The sequence below is a fragment of the Cyprinus carpio genome, chromosome B1 (genome assembly GCF_018340385.1).
Source record: "Cyprinus carpio isolate SPL01 chromosome B1, ASM1834038v1, whole genome shotgun sequence".
In the NCBI taxonomy this organism is placed as follows: Eukaryota; Metazoa; Chordata; class Actinopteri; order Cypriniformes; family Cyprinidae; genus Cyprinus; species Cyprinus carpio.
In genome coordinates, this window is record NC_056597.1 from 9,025,209 (window position 1) to 9,040,733 (window position 15,525).

A 15,525-nucleotide genomic window follows, 5' to 3' on the forward strand; every position below is an offset into this window, starting at 1 on the left:
TATTGATTTAATACATTGATGTAGGTGCCATGTGGCTCATGTGTCTGAAATGCTGGAAGTGTGTGTGAATCAGTGCCACTGAAGGTCTTTTTGACTCCCAGTGTGTTTTGGGCTCCACATTATCAGCCAAAGACGTCCAGCTCAGATCTTGCATTAATCCAGACAGAGAGAGTTTGTGTTGCTGTTTTTTGTATGTGTGTGTGTGTGTATGTGTGTGTGTGTGTGTGTGTGAGCGGCAGTGTAAATGTTGTCCTGCTGCTCAGCCCCTCTAGGTGTACCGCAGCCCCCAGACCGTCCTCGGGGCATAGCACTGCCTCCAGCAGCGACTCCGACGACTGTGATGAGAATTATGTAGCCATGCAACACGCTAATATGTCTACAGATGAACCAGTATGTAAAAAAACACCACAGCTACCGTTCCACTCAATTATAAATGCAATTGGAATATGTGTATATATGTATATAAAGTTAATTCATTTAACAGATATAAATTATAGAAGTAATTTATATACACATACATTAACGACTGGACATTTGTAGTATTTTTGAAAAAAGTATCTTATGCTTATCAAGGCTGCATTTGTTTGATACAGTAAAAAAACAGTAATATTGTGACATTTATATATATATATATATACAGTGTAATATGTTTTTTTTTTATTTGTTTCAATCTTGAGTGTCACATGTTCCTTAAGAAATCATTTTAATATGCTGATTTGGTGCTAAAGAAGCATGTCTTATTATTATCAATGATAAAAACCGTTATATTTTTGTGGAAACAGTTTTTTTTTTTTTTTTTTATAAAGTTCACCAAAAATAGATATATTTTATATTAATGTTATTTCATATTTTCAAATATTTTTGATCGCTTCAATGCATCCTTGCTAAATAAAAGTATTTAACTTAACTAGGCATAAAGGCTAGAGTGAGAATAAAACCTCAGGTTCCCAGAAATTTGGTGGTATTTTGTGGTCTTTCAGCAGACTGGATAGAAGGACCCTTGCAGTTTTTCCTACCTTTACTTTTCTTTTTTTCTCCAGGTTTTCTTCTATTTCTGTTGTGTCTTCACCTGGAGGGCCTTTCCTCTTTGTTGCTCCATGTTTGTGTTATTTTATTCATTCATTTATTTATTTATTTTCCTTAAATTTATATGCATACCCTAGGGAAAAATAAATACACTAAAATGTATTTGAAATGCTTTTTTTTTTTTTTCCATGCTAAGTATACTACAAATGCATTTACTTATTTATGTACTTAATAAAAAAATACCATGCAATTGTACTTTTGGTAAACTAAACAAGTCTGCTACAGTAAATTGGAACAACTAATTTTGTATTAAATGCATTTTAATTGCACGGAAGTAGCGCTGAAATCCAATTAAATATATACTGAAAATATATTGTGCTAAATAAGAACTATTGCAAGTATAATTCAGGTTTTAATATCTTGCATTTAAAGACCGATATTATTCAAAGATCCTCATCAATAGTGACATTAAACACATTTTAGGCTTAATATTAAGAAATGTGCATTAAAATAAAAAAAAATTGGTAACACTTTCTGTGAAGCCTATATTTATAATACATTATAAGGGTATTCTTAAGACATTATAGTGAATGCGTAATGCATTATAAAAACCTAATAATATGTTATATCATCTTATTAATAATCATAACAACAAATATAATACATTATAATGCTTACGCATTTATGGTTATAACTTTTAAGATTGATTATTTATAACACACAATGAACACCATATTAAATCTACTTTTATATTTATAATGGACTATATATCTTGACATTGTTTATTTAAGATCTGCACAGTATCTTACTACATCTTGTAAGTGGTTAGGTGTGGAGTGTTATTTGAGTCTTCCCTGTAAGGCTAATATTAATTTTGAAGTGAGCTGGTTAATAATTTCAACTGAAAAAACTGCAATGTTTATATGTTCGGTTACATTCTATTTTGATGGTCTGTTGACTATAAGACACTTTGCAACTACATGTCAGCTAACTCTCATCAGAGTATTAGTAGGCTTAGGTTAAGGTTAGGGTAGGAAGAATGTTGACGTACTTGCAAAGTTACTTATAGTCAGTTTGTCTGTTGGGGAACTATCAAAATAAAGTGTTAGCATATATTTAGCTGACATACTACTAATACTCCAATGAGTGCAAGTTGACGTAGTTGCAGAGTTACTTATCAACAGCTGTCTAAAGAGTACCATTAAAATAATCACTATAACTTACTAAATAACTAATATTACAATAAAAATAGTTCAAAGCAAATGTGTCATATTACACATTCATCTGATCTGATATCTGATCTTATGCCTGTTTGAGAAAAAAAACATATATTATTATTACTAATAAGTGGTCTTTGATTGCTTTAAGTAAAGTAGCATAAGAAACATGGCAAGATATGAGACTATAATACATTGTAACTGTGAGAAATATAATCCATTGTAACTTAAGTGGATGCAACATGTTCACAGTGTTATAAATCATCATACTCTTAAAAGCTATAACCACAAATTAGTAAATATTATAAAACATTAAAACTGTTCTTATGAATATTCATAAGATGATATAGCAAATTACAAGTTTTTTTTATTTTTTTATAATGCATTATGCATTCATTATAATGCCTTAAGACTACACCTATAATGTATTATAAATATGGGCTTCATAGAAAGTGTTACCAAATTTTTATATCAGTAAATATTGAACGATATGTTAGTAGATATGTTAATAGATTTGAACTATACTTAGTATAAATGTATTTTAAATATATTACTTTTTTACTAGGGTAATATGGAGCTTTTTGTGCATGGCTTGTTTTGTTTGCTAGCATGTTAGCATGCAGCAGTAAAACTGTTGATAACAATGCACAGTATGGCTTTTGTTGCACTGGATTCAACTGCCAATATTTGGAAGAGACATTTCTCTGCCTCTTTTTTGCTTCTTATTTCCAACATTCTGTTCCTTGCCTTCTTTTGTGGATCCTCTTGTCTGCCTCATCTGTATTTTGCATTTTTCATTTCTAGTTTCTCTGCGGGCCTTTGCCATTTGTTTCCTGTTTACTCTTTGATTTTTCTACTCCTCTCCTCCTCCCTGTTCCTCCATTCTTTAGAGAAGAGTCCTTCTACTGTACAGTTCCCATCACTCCTATAAAGAGAGAAGTGTCAGGTCTAGACCACCAGGATGAGGTGAGCAGGGTTATGAAGGTGGATTGAAAAACACTCTGGATGTGTGTTTTCAAGGGATAGTGAATTCCTTCAAAGAAAATTCTGTCATATTTTACTCATCCTACAGAAAATTTAAAAAAACTATGAAAGTCAATGGTGACCGTTAGCTGTTTCAGAATATCCTCTTTTGTGTTTAGCAGAAGAAAGAAATTCATATAGGTTTGGAACAACTGTAGGGGGAGTAAAAGTCAAAGATGACAGAATTTTCATTTTAGTTGAACTATCCCTTTGACAAAACTGGGAAAAACACCTGAAAAATAGTGTTTTTGTATATATATAAAATCATGTAAATCATAGTGTTTATAAATAGTGTTTATATTTTACAATATTGTAATATTTTATTGTATTTTTGATCAAATAAATGCAACCTTGGTGAGCATAAGAGACATCTTTTGAAGACATGGAAAAAAAAATGTCCCCAAACTTTCAAACAGAAGTGTATGTGTGTCATTAGATTTTAAAAACAAAAACAAAAAAACTGTTTATTTCAACATGAGTGGAACCTAAATTACTTGCATAGAGTTTTATGAGGTCTTACATTCCAGATTTTTCAAAGATAATCATAGCTATACATGATTGTATTATTGTATCAATTGTATACTATGCATTACATTGTAGCATTGTTCCCAGACAGTCACTTCATGATTGGATTTGTATTGAGTTACTAAATAATGCAGCATGAAATAAGGCTTGATATATTTTGAAACATGTACAGTATAGAAAAACTACATTTATGCATTACATTTATTGTAATAAATGTACTAATACCATGAAAAAACTTGGAAATAATCTTGCAAATGACCCTTTTAGAGGTTGGATTGACATCTGCAGAGGTTGCTTCTTCAGCAGAATCCTCTAGATCTATTTTAGCATTATTTTGAATTACTTACATTGATCATTAAGGAATTATGAAGCTGTCTGATCAATATGAAAGAGTTTAGAAAGACCTATTTCTGCATATTTTGCAGACAGGATAATGTGTACACAACTCATTACCGATTTAATAATTTGAATTAGTGTTGGGAGAACCACCGCATGTCACTGATAGATAGGTAAATTAGATTAAGCATTTTAGACTTATTTCAGACTCTTCACTTACATCATCTAGTATCATTGTAGTAGATTAATATCAGTAGCATAAATCTTTTTATAACTAATTCTGACTACAGCATTGACTATTATCTCTATGTATGCAACTTTTTGTTGTAATAAATTTTTTTAATATCTCAGAACATGAAGCTAGCAGCACCAATGAATGCTGATGGAGGTGGCAGTCCCATGGTGAAGCCCAAAGGAGACAAGCAGGTGGAGTACCTGGACCTCGACTTGGACCCTGGGAAATCAACTCCTCCTCGGAAGGTAAGATATGAATAATAATTAAACAGAATTAGACAAATTGTAAAATCAAATATTATGGTTGGATGTGTTTGGGTGAGGTTTCTTATCATCAGGAGTTAGACAAGCGTAACAATGGAGGCATAATACATGTTGACCCCAGTGTTCTTATCCTCAGGCTCTGATTATACACCTGTTATAGCCTTTTTGCTATTAATTAACAGCTTTTGTTTTAGCTTGATGGAATAGAGTCATTCTCTGGCCTCTCTCATTAACAGTGCATCAGTTGAGGATTATTATTTTTCCAATCATTGTTTGCAGACAAGTATGGAAGCATGTTTATATATTATATATGTTTATATAATATATATATATATATATATATATATATATATATATATAATATATATATATATATATATATATATATATATATATATATATATATATATATATATATATATATATATATATATAGAAGGCTATTGGGGGCTTTTGGGGCTTTATTTCACAAGTTTTTCTCAGAATTGTGTGATACAAACTAACTTATAAAGTCCAGTTCTGAGGGGGAAAAAAGACAGATATTTTCTCAGAAATGCAAGTTTACATCTCATTCTCATTCTGGCTTTATAACTCACAATTGCGAGTTTATATCCCGCAATTCTTTGTACATTTAATACTTTATACATCATTTTTAGCTTTTTAAATAATGGAATTACCCATTTTCCCATTATTTAATATGTTAAATATCAGTATTCACATTAAATTAAAACAATGCCATGTAAATTTATAACTACTGTTAGGTAAACTTGGGATACACAGATTCTAGAATTCTGTCTGATAGCCATAAGCCAATTCTTATAATACTGATAAAGTAAAATTTTATTTGAAATATAAACTTAATGCAAAAATATAATGCAGATGTCAGAGTAAAACACTAATAAGTAGTTTTTAATGCTACAAGTGAATTTAGGAATCACAACATTTTCTAAATATTACATTTAACAGCGTTATAAAATTATTCGTATTTTTAAAGATTAGCTTTATATGAATATTACATAATGGAAGAGGGTAAAAATAGGGTGATTTAGCATTTACAATGAAATATCTATTATCACCCGATAACCGATATTGTACCAATACATAGTGCATCCCTGAAGAAAACATTTATTCAAACATTTATTCAACTTTTCAAATAATTATTATTATATTATATATTATAATTATTTAATAAACAAGAATTTTAAAAAGTCTATTTTATATACTACTAATACCATAGAAAAGTGTTGGCCTTTTTTTTTAGTATCAGCTTTTTACCCAAATATCAGTAATTTTGGCATCTCTCTCTCCTGTTTTGACTCTCTCTCATATAAATATCAATTATCATCCGATAACCGATATTATTGATAAGTCTCAAATGCGCCAGGACACACAGTATCAGGGACATAACATTTTCGTCACACGCTTGAGGTATTCGGCCTATTACAGTGCACTGGATAGCTGGCCAATCAGTGTACACCTCACTTTTTTAGAACAATGAGCTTTGTAAGAATCGATGCATTTTAAGAAAGGCGGGGCATAGAGGAGAAACAATAATGTACAGTATGTGGAAAATAATGTTTTTTTGAGCCTTAAACCACATAAACACATTGCATTACATCAAATACACAAAATAATGTTCTTTTTAGCAACATCATGTGACCCCTTTAAAAAGTCTGTTTTATATACTACTACTACCGTAGAAACTTTTTACCTAAACATCGGTACTTTTGGCATATCTCTCTCCTGTTTTGACTGTCTCTCATATCTTGACCTTGCAGGAAAAGTAACGGGACTGGTATTTCAGCATCAGACGAGCGGGTAGACTATGTGGTGGTGGATCAGCACCGAACGCAAGCACTGAAGAGCACACGTGAGGCCTGGAGTGATGAACGGCAGTCGACGGAGCAAGATCCCCCCAACAAAGGGGCCAAATGACACCCATCTCTTTCCTCTTTTCTGCACGGTCATGACTCGCGGGGGGCCGGGGAACGGAGGACACTGCATACGCTCTGAATCTCCTATCAGGCCTCCACGTTTGATTTTAGATACAGCTGTGTGACAGCGCCTAGGTCACAGCTCCCAGATCAGCTAGTTTACACTGCTTCCTGCTAGACAACAGCACCCGCACAGGGGAGAGCTGATCCGAGGGATCCTCATGTATAAGCTGACAGACTCCAAGTAGGATGGACCGCACTCTGCACAGGGGCTGAAGGACTTGCCAAGCCTTTTCGGCTGAAAGGCAAATGAAAAATACGCTAACAGCAGCATTATTCGTACTACATGGATACACACTGCCCCCAAACTCATCAACTCAGACAGTTTCAGATTTTTGGAATTTTCCCACATCGCGGTGTTAAAGCACATTATTCCACGGGCTAGGGGAGCATCAGGCCTGGTGAATTTGTAATTCATTTGAATTTTTTTTATTTTTTTAAATAATGTTCCATGTTCACAAAACTGCCAAGGTGAGTTTTTAGGATGCATTTTAGAAGCCAATTTTTTTTTTTTTTCATGATAATCTGAAACTTTTACACATCTAAGTTTATTTTTTATTTTTTTCATTTGTTTTATTTTTTGGGGCCTCAGTTGTAATTCGGTAGTGCAATCAAAAGGTTTTGAGTTGCTTGTGCCGCAAATCTGCTAAGTTGAGTTAGTTGTTTGAAAATGATTATCGTTTGCATTTAAGACAGCAGGCAGACTGTATAAAGTGTTATGTACATGAATAAAAGTGTCCTTTATTTGTATGTAATATCTTGTATGTTAAGGCTTAGGTGTGGATTCTGCAGGATAGAAGTCTACACGGTCTGAGATGGTATCAGAAACTATGAAATGTTATTGGTGGAATCAGGAACTGTGATAGTTTTTAACAGAGAAGAGAGCTCTCTGAATTTTTGTGATTTTGGTTTTATTCTCTTTTAATTTTCTTCAAAGCAAGGTATCAATTTACAAAAGCGCAGAGGTCAGGTACTCACTGAAAGGTTTAATAGATTTCATTTATTTTATTTTGCAGCTATAGATGACGTCTTTAGTGTTGCAGATTGTATGTTCTCATAGAAACCTTTTGAAATTGCTTACGATGCAAGATATTATTACTAAGTGTGAGATGCCTTCATGGAGGGAAGGAGAAGCAGGTCGAGTAGTTTCAGGAATTTTATTATGTTTCTTCATTCTCTGTGTGACTGGTCTATCAATGCATTTTATTGCTACTTCGATAATTTATTTCAGATGGAGTTCCGCAGCTCTTGGAGACTAATTGCCTTACCATTGCAACTTTTTTTGAATGTTGTAAATATGATCCGTTCAGTGATTTTAGCTCATGTCAGAATACATCTATTCAGAATACATCAGCATAAAACTTTACTGTGTGTGTAAAATAAAATAGCTCTACTAACTACCATTCTTAAGCCAAGAAGACACTGTTGATGTGTTGCAACATCATTGGTGGCTTCTGCTGTATATATTTCAATACAGGCTTTTCAAGCATGCCTTTTGATTCAAAGCTGTGCCTAGATTGTTTCCCTTCTACTCAAATCTTTTTTTTCTTTGAGTCTTCAGACCCTGATGCTTTATATCTTTTTTAATGAATCTGAAAGAAATGTACATTTTAAAATAAACTCAATAAAAATGATGCTTCAGGAGATTACTGCTGGCATTGCAACTAATGGAATTTGTGATGATTTTTAACTGTTTTCAAAACTGCAATTTCAATTACATACTGTAGAACATTATGGGTTAATATTAAAGGGATAGTTCACCCAAAAATGAAAATTCTGTCATTAATTACTCATCCTCATGTCTTTCCATACCTGTAAGACCTTCGTTCATCTTCGAAACACAAATCAAGATTTTTGATGAAATCCGAGAGCTTTCTGACCCTGCATAGACAGCAATGCAACTACCATGTTCAAGGCCTAGAAAGGTAGTGACTTTAAAAATAGTCCACGTGACATTAGTGGTTCAACTGTAATTTTATGAAGCTACGAGATTACTATTTGTGTGCAAAGAAACAAAAATAATGACTTCATTCAACAAGTTCTTCCGCACATTCACGAGAGGTGAACTATCCCTTTAAATCATAAATGGTGTCCTGATAGATACATTTGCATGTAAGAGAGCCTCAACTGCAACCACACCTTATTCAATGCAGTTTGAATTTGGAATTTATCAATAGTTTACACCTTACTGTCTGGAACATTTTATATATCAAGGGTATCACGCACATTTGATTGATCTTATGACAGCTGAAATGATAGAAATTCAACTCATCACAGGGTATAGAAGTAGGCATTTATCTTAACAGGCACTTTATAATGAAACAAGTATCCAAGTATCTTAACAGATTTCTTTTCATCAGCAAAAAAGAAAATAATTCTTAAAAACATATACAGTTAATAAAACAGCAGTTTTCAAACACAAGGCTAATGGTGGGTTCTCTGCCACAGACTTCTTTAAATCTGTTGGGTTTAAAACTTGTGTCCTGGAGTTATTTGATATTTAGTAATTTTATAATACAGGGTGAGATATAAATGACAAAATATTGGTTGAAAAATCTTGGTTTGAGTCTGACAATCCAATTTTAATACATTGAACAATAACCAACACTAAACAATAAATTGAAAGAAATATAAACTTGGAAACCACAAAATTAAAAAAAAAACGCAAACAACAGTTTGAAATTATAATTAGCATATTCAGCATTATTTGCTTTAATTTTGTAAATCTGTATTGAATTTTAAATGAAAAATGTATGTGGTTCACACGGTTTCAAGGTTTTTTTTTTTTTTTTTTTTTGACGGCACCAGTCTCTCCTTTCTACACCAGATATTTAACAGGCAGCTGTGTACACACAGAATTATTGTGTAATTCTGAACCCCATTTTATCATCCTGAAAAGGTATAAAAATAAGTACATTAATAATATTAAACATCACGCTCCCTTTGCATAGCAACACATCGGTCATGTGGGAACGCTGACCTGTGTTCTTGTACACAGCATTTCATGTCATGGAACATATAAAAATAGATAACATTTATTACAACAGTGTTCGAGGAAGCCAGTTCTTGCATCTCTCAGTTTGCTTAAATCTAACACACACTCAGAAGAAGAACTGATATGAAAATTTGCATGAAAATTAAATGGACAAATTATTTTTTTTTTAAATGCCCAGTGATCTTGCCTGGGTAGTTTAATAAGGCTTTTGATGTCCAACATACACTTTCATGCCAAAGTAAATTTACCTTTTATTCTTGTTTACAAAAAGAATTTTTTGAACTTTGGGAAAAAATTATCTATAATTAATGAATGATTTATCTATAACTCAATTCGAGTTTGACACAAGCTGAAGCACAGATTCGCTCTGTTTGTCTGAGCAGGATCACTGTGGCCAATTCTGGTTCACAGAACTACTGATGGAAGCACGCTAAAATAACATTAGTACTATGAAGCTCAAACTTAATCTTAAGAAAAAGGCAACAAGCAACTTCCTTTTGTTTGACCAAGTAATATGAAGAGTCTTGGAGTCAAGATGTCTTCACTGAAGCTGTGGAAACCTCCAAAAGAGCCACATATTGGATGTTGTCATTTGAACTGTAGATTTAGATCTCAGAATCTTTCTGTCTCCTCAACTTCAGCTCCTTCTTGAGAAGATGAGCTCCATAGTGAGAGTTAGTTTTGGCATGTCTTAATGAACAGGGAACAGGGGCGGTTTAAACCTCAGAGCTGTCCACATTTTGTCTCATGGGCTCCCTGTTGTACGCTGTGCAGGACGAAGTGGAATAAGATGGGTACTTTTTATCTTTCCTCTTGCGTCGCATCAAGAGAACCACCAGAACTACAACCAGGCATACCAGCAGGATGAGCCCACCCACCCCCAGCAATGTGGACATGCCAGCGGGAAGAGAGGAATCTGAACCAGGCCCTTTGCCCAGGCTCCCCTCCACCAGAGGGTGCTCCAGGTAGGTTTCCCGACCCCATGGCTGACTCACCCGAAGTCGGTTTGAGCGATCCAGGGCGATGTGCTGAATGTTGGTTCCTCGATTATTCTCAGTACCAATCTCGAAAGCTTCTGGGTCAGGTACTGCACGTCGACTTCTGGATTGGGTGCCAGAGTCAGCAATAGAGGATATAGCGTGGTGGTACTCAAGACTTCTTTTACCACGGCTGGCGTTCTCTTTAGAACGGAGTGTGTAGATGGTGTGGATGAACCATTCACGACCTGCAATTACCTGATGAATTAAACATAAAGACTGCTCAAGATTCTGGTTCATATTGGGTTTACTGTGGTTATAAAACATGGTGAGTCTTTGACCTGGAAGAGTGGAGATGATGACAGGGTGAAACCATCTGATCCAGGTTGTCGGACCAAAGGCAGGGCTCCAGGGGTATCCACAGCAAGGCGGGCATCGAAATGGACATTTCCGAAGGCGGTGGCTTGAGTTTCTGGCTGAGCTTTGTCCTAAAGTTTAAAGACCAATCAGTTTATACATTCAGTGAACACAAGAAAGATATTCAATTAACATACAATGACTTGAAAATATGAGCATGTTTTTATTTCTGTATTGAAATCAACTGTGATTTTTTGAGGGACATAAAATAAAAAATGTCAAAGTGATAAAACTGTTCTAGTACAAAAACTTCACCATTGTTTATTAATAATTGAAGGAAAAAAAAAAAAAAACTTTTGTCTGCCAAATCAACAAATCAACATTTGGTGTGGCCAAAATACAGAATACATATGAAATATAATCTGACCTCTTTATGACAAGGCAGGTTTAGTTTAGACTGTAAAATATTATGTGGTGCAGCTGCCTAAAAATACAATACAATTTCAAACTTTAAAAAAAATGTATAAAAGTTTTTTTTTTTTTTTTTTTTTTTTTTTTTTAAATCACATCAAACCACATGATTTTGATTATTTTAAACTGCATTTATAAAGCTGCACTTTTGCCATTGACACTCTTATGTCACTGATATTTTAATCTTTCTCTATTCAAATAAAGATTCACATAGTGGTAAGATCTACATTCATAATTAACATTTGTACGAAAGGTAAAGTAAATCAAGAAGGTATGAGGTTAAACTAAATTGCATACCAGGATCTTGAGTCTGTACAGCAAGGATGGAGCGTCAGCCAGGCATCCATACTCTTTATTAGTAGGGTTGTACTTTGGCACGTAGCCGTCTGTGCCAGTACAAAGGAACACTTTCTCTATGCTGCAGGAGAAAGAGTCACCCAGGTTCTGCACTGGGTCCACCATCACTCGACCGTAGATGTTTGAACCTACAGGGGAACCGATCGGAACAAAGTTTCACACTAAGGCAGGAACTGAGTAGTTCAACTATTTTCACCTAAACTAATATTTAAATAATTATATTATATTGCTCTTGGATTCTAGCACCTTCCATGAAGGCAGTGTCCGTGCCCTCTCCAAAGCCCATGGAGCCATCAGACAGCCACATCTCCTTCTTCGACAGCAGGAACATCTGTGTGTTCAAACTGAACTCTGCTGCTACAGGGTCACTCACCTGAGAAACAGCACAAAATAATAAGCATCATGCTTAAATATTCATTGTGACTTGTAAGATTAGATGAACACGCTCTAACTGTATAGTTAAATCAATGATCAATACCAAATTTTCAGAATGAAAAAGACAAACCAACCTGCTGGAAGCGGATGTCCATGTCAAAGGTGAGGGGCTCTCTCGGGTGACACACAGGGGGTATGGTGAACTCTCCGTTAGGTGAAGCAATGCATGGAATCAGCTTCACAGTATAAGTGCCGGAATAGTCCCTCACCTACACGCACATATGATCAGTTTAACTTTTTAATATTCATACAATCTAAAGCCTGCATTTACTGTATGAATACTATGACTGACAGTATCTAAAATGAACAAAAAGTAGAAAACTGGACTTGAACTTACAGCAAAGTCAGAAACGAAGCTCCACTGTTGCATGGGCTGGTTGTAAGTGGGCTCAGTTCTGATCAGGGAGAGAGTGAATGTAAGTCCAGAGTGGTCCGCTGACATTACCATGGAGGACAAAGTGGTTCCTGAAAGCCAATACAAATACCAGCCATTTAAAATTACAATTAAACATGACTTAAGAACATTACTTATTTTAGTAATATTTAACTAAAATAACATTTGACAATATTTTGACACATTCATTTAGAAACTTATAAAATGTATAATTACTAGGGTTTAGATATTGTGTAGTTTATTTTATCAATACAAAAATAAGTAATAACAAAAAGATAGATAGACAATAAAAGATCTTAGTTATGCTTAGTGTACTGATCGACCAATCAGAGGCCACGCATCGATAAATTACCACCGCTTGAAGCTGAGAAGAGACATAACCAATGGAAATGAATACAGATACATCCGTTTGCGCTGATGAGGATAAATTTACCATCTGTAGTTTAAAAAGACGTGAGGACACAGGCGTGAATTGCATCGCAATGAGGTACTTTTTGTGACGGTAACGTTATTTCCAACAAGGCGCCACATGAGAAATAAATGGCGACAGAAGTGCACCAAAACAAATCCGGTGCAAAACTAATCATGCTTACATTTACGAGAAAAGTGAGAGGAGCTTCAGACTCAGTGAGACTGAGAAATAACTGAAACAGTGATCGTTCATCGTTTCCAAAGACCTACATGGTGTCGAATCAGTATTAAACAACAACAACAAAAAAGTTTGTTTAATATAATTTCACTACCAGTAGAGGGCAGTAAAGGTTTCTGTCAGGAGGGTAGTGACAGGACGTTTACTGTCAGTAGGGGCACATTGTACTGTAGCTTATAGATTTTCTCTTTGGGACAGAGTTTGACAGCACTGTGAGAGCTTGTCAGCTGATATGAGTATGTGTCTGTTTTCATCTGCACCTGTGTCTGTGTATTTTTGGGTTACCTGGATGAGACATGACAAACTGTCCCCTGAATCGAGCCTCAGTCTTGAAATTGACAACAAGGCGGCCTTCATCATTTATTCTCATGCTGGTGGGATACATGGCACCTATAAAATAAAAGCACAAATAACAACATCAGACAGGTTATAGTGATTTTCATTGAAGGTTTAGGTGGAGAAAAAGACTGATATATGCTGATGTTTTAAAACCTGCATTAATCTATATTCATGTCTATTTAATTTCACCATTTGAATTTCTTTGAGTTTATGATGCATCACTTGTAGTTAAAGCAGTGTAGTTAAAGTACTACCTTGCAGCTCAGCCTCTGGTGGGCTTCCAATACCATCTTGCCATAAGATGGCAGTGTCATACACAAAGGTGAGCCGCAGCTCAGACCGTAGGTCAAAATGTTGCCATCCACCAACCGCAACGGGAGAGTGGAAGACATAGGACACAAACAGAGGCACCCGCAGGGTTACATAGGACTGAACAAGATTCAACACCTACAGACACAGGAACAGAGAAAACCACATTTAAAAAAAAAATTATGTGTAAACTGAATCTGTTTTTTTTGTGTGTGTGTTTATGCAGGAAATACACTTTCAAACACTCTATTAGGATTTTTCAGTCTGTATATGAAGATGTTTATGATGAAAATTTGCATATATCTGATTTTTCTATAACAAACTGTAGTTCCTGACAAAAATGTATTTATATTTAATATTTGTTTCTTAAATAAGATGCGGCTCATTTAGACTGACCAAATACTAATCATTTTGACAAGCAGCTTAATCATAAAAATGCAAGTATTTAACATATAAAATAAATAATTCTACATATATAAAAATGTGTATATTCAGATATTCAGACATTAAATTGTTCAAAAGTGACAGAAAAGACATTTATAATGTTACAAAAGATTTCCATTTCAAATAAATGCTCTTCTCTTGGACTTTGTAGTCATCAAAAAATCCGTTTGCACACAAAAATGAAACGGCACAACTATTCACAGCATTGATAATGAAGAAGAAATATTTCTTGGGCAGCAAATCAATATATTAGAATGATTTCTGAAGGATCATTGTGACAATGAAGACTGGAGTAATGATGCTGAAAAATTAACTTTGCCTTTTACATGTTAAAGTATATTAGAATAGAAAATTTTATGTTTTTAAGATATTTTATATTGTAATAATATTTCACAATATTACTGTTTTTCTGAAATTTTAATTAAATAAATCCAGCATGTGGAGACTTCTTTCAGAAGCGTTAAAAAGTCTTACAGACCCCAAGCATTCAAACAGTATAAACGGTATATATATAGAATTTAATAGTTTTTTTTTTTTATGATGTTACCTTAAAAAAGTTACATTGGCTTAAATTATTGATTGAACATAGCTTTGAATGACACAGATTCTCGGAATCCTTACCTGTCCATCTGTGCCAATGGATCCTCCACAGTCATTCAGCAGCTCTGACATGTCGTAGTAGCTACTGAACTCCCACAGACATGCCTCCAGGTTAAGATTGCGGTAGAATCGAAGGGAATTGGTGCTACGGATGGCCACGCTGTACTGGTACGGTAAAGTCTCGCCAATAATTTCTGGGTTCTTTGTGGCGTCAGTGATGAAACCATGTGCTGTTTGGATCTCATTGAAATCCAAGAGGTTAGAGCAGCGGTGGTTACCTACTCGTGTGCCATCTGGACTAAGGGTTAGCTCAAAGTTAGAAAGGGGACGTGTGGAGATAACGGGCAGCATGCCTAAGGAAAAAGTGTGGAGATTAATATCCTGGACTTTTTAGACATTTCAGTTGACATTTGCTTACTTAGTGGTAGTCCATTGTTTGTCACTTACCATCCATGTGAGGCATAGTAACAGTGAGTTTGATCAAATTGGGGTAGTCAGGGTCATCCGGGCCGGTGTAACGGATTTTAGCGGAGAATGGTTCAGCACCAACTGTGCCAGGTATACGAGGCTGACACAGGC

At 34.7% G+C, this 15,525-nt stretch overlaps 2 protein-coding genes across 8 annotated transcripts in view; one reads left to right on the top strand and one right to left on the bottom strand.

Moving 5' to 3' along the window:
• Nucleotides 1-8,287, top strand: part of gab1 (GRB2-associated binding protein 1) — a 75,407-nt gene extending 67,120 nt beyond the window's left edge. For all 7 annotated transcript variants that reach the window (XM_042716492.1, XM_042716494.1, XM_042716498.1 and 4 more), the window contains 3 exons: nt 264-390; nt 4,479-4,607; nt 6,402-8,287. In XM_042716492.1, the coding sequence (XP_042572426.1) occupies nt 264-390; nt 4,479-4,607; nt 6,402-6,560 (415 nt within the window). In that variant the 3' untranslated portion in view covers nt 6,561-8,287. The remainder of the gene's footprint in view (nt 1-263; nt 391-4,478; nt 4,608-6,401) is intronic.
• A 606-nt stretch (nt 8,288-8,893) lies between these two features.
• The window catches only part of frem3 (Fras1 related extracellular matrix 3), a 29,927-nt gene continuing 23,295 nt past the window's right edge, over nt 8,894-15,525 (bottom strand). The window contains exons 15-24 of the mRNA XM_042716490.1: nt 15,394-15,525; nt 14,968-15,299; nt 13,848-14,040; nt 13,540-13,644; nt 12,549-12,676; nt 12,286-12,420; nt 12,023-12,149; nt 11,717-11,904; nt 10,933-11,079; nt 8,894-10,849 (exon numbers count right to left, since the gene is read on the bottom strand). Coding sequence (XP_042572424.1) covers nt 10,331-10,849; nt 10,933-11,079; nt 11,717-11,904; nt 12,023-12,149; nt 12,286-12,420; nt 12,549-12,676; nt 13,540-13,644; nt 13,848-14,040; nt 14,968-15,299; nt 15,394-15,525 — 2,006 coding nt within the window. The 3' untranslated portion in view covers nt 8,894-10,330. The remainder of the gene's footprint in view (nt 10,850-10,932; nt 11,080-11,716; nt 11,905-12,022; nt 12,150-12,285; nt 12,421-12,548; nt 12,677-13,539; nt 13,645-13,847; nt 14,041-14,967; nt 15,300-15,393) is intronic.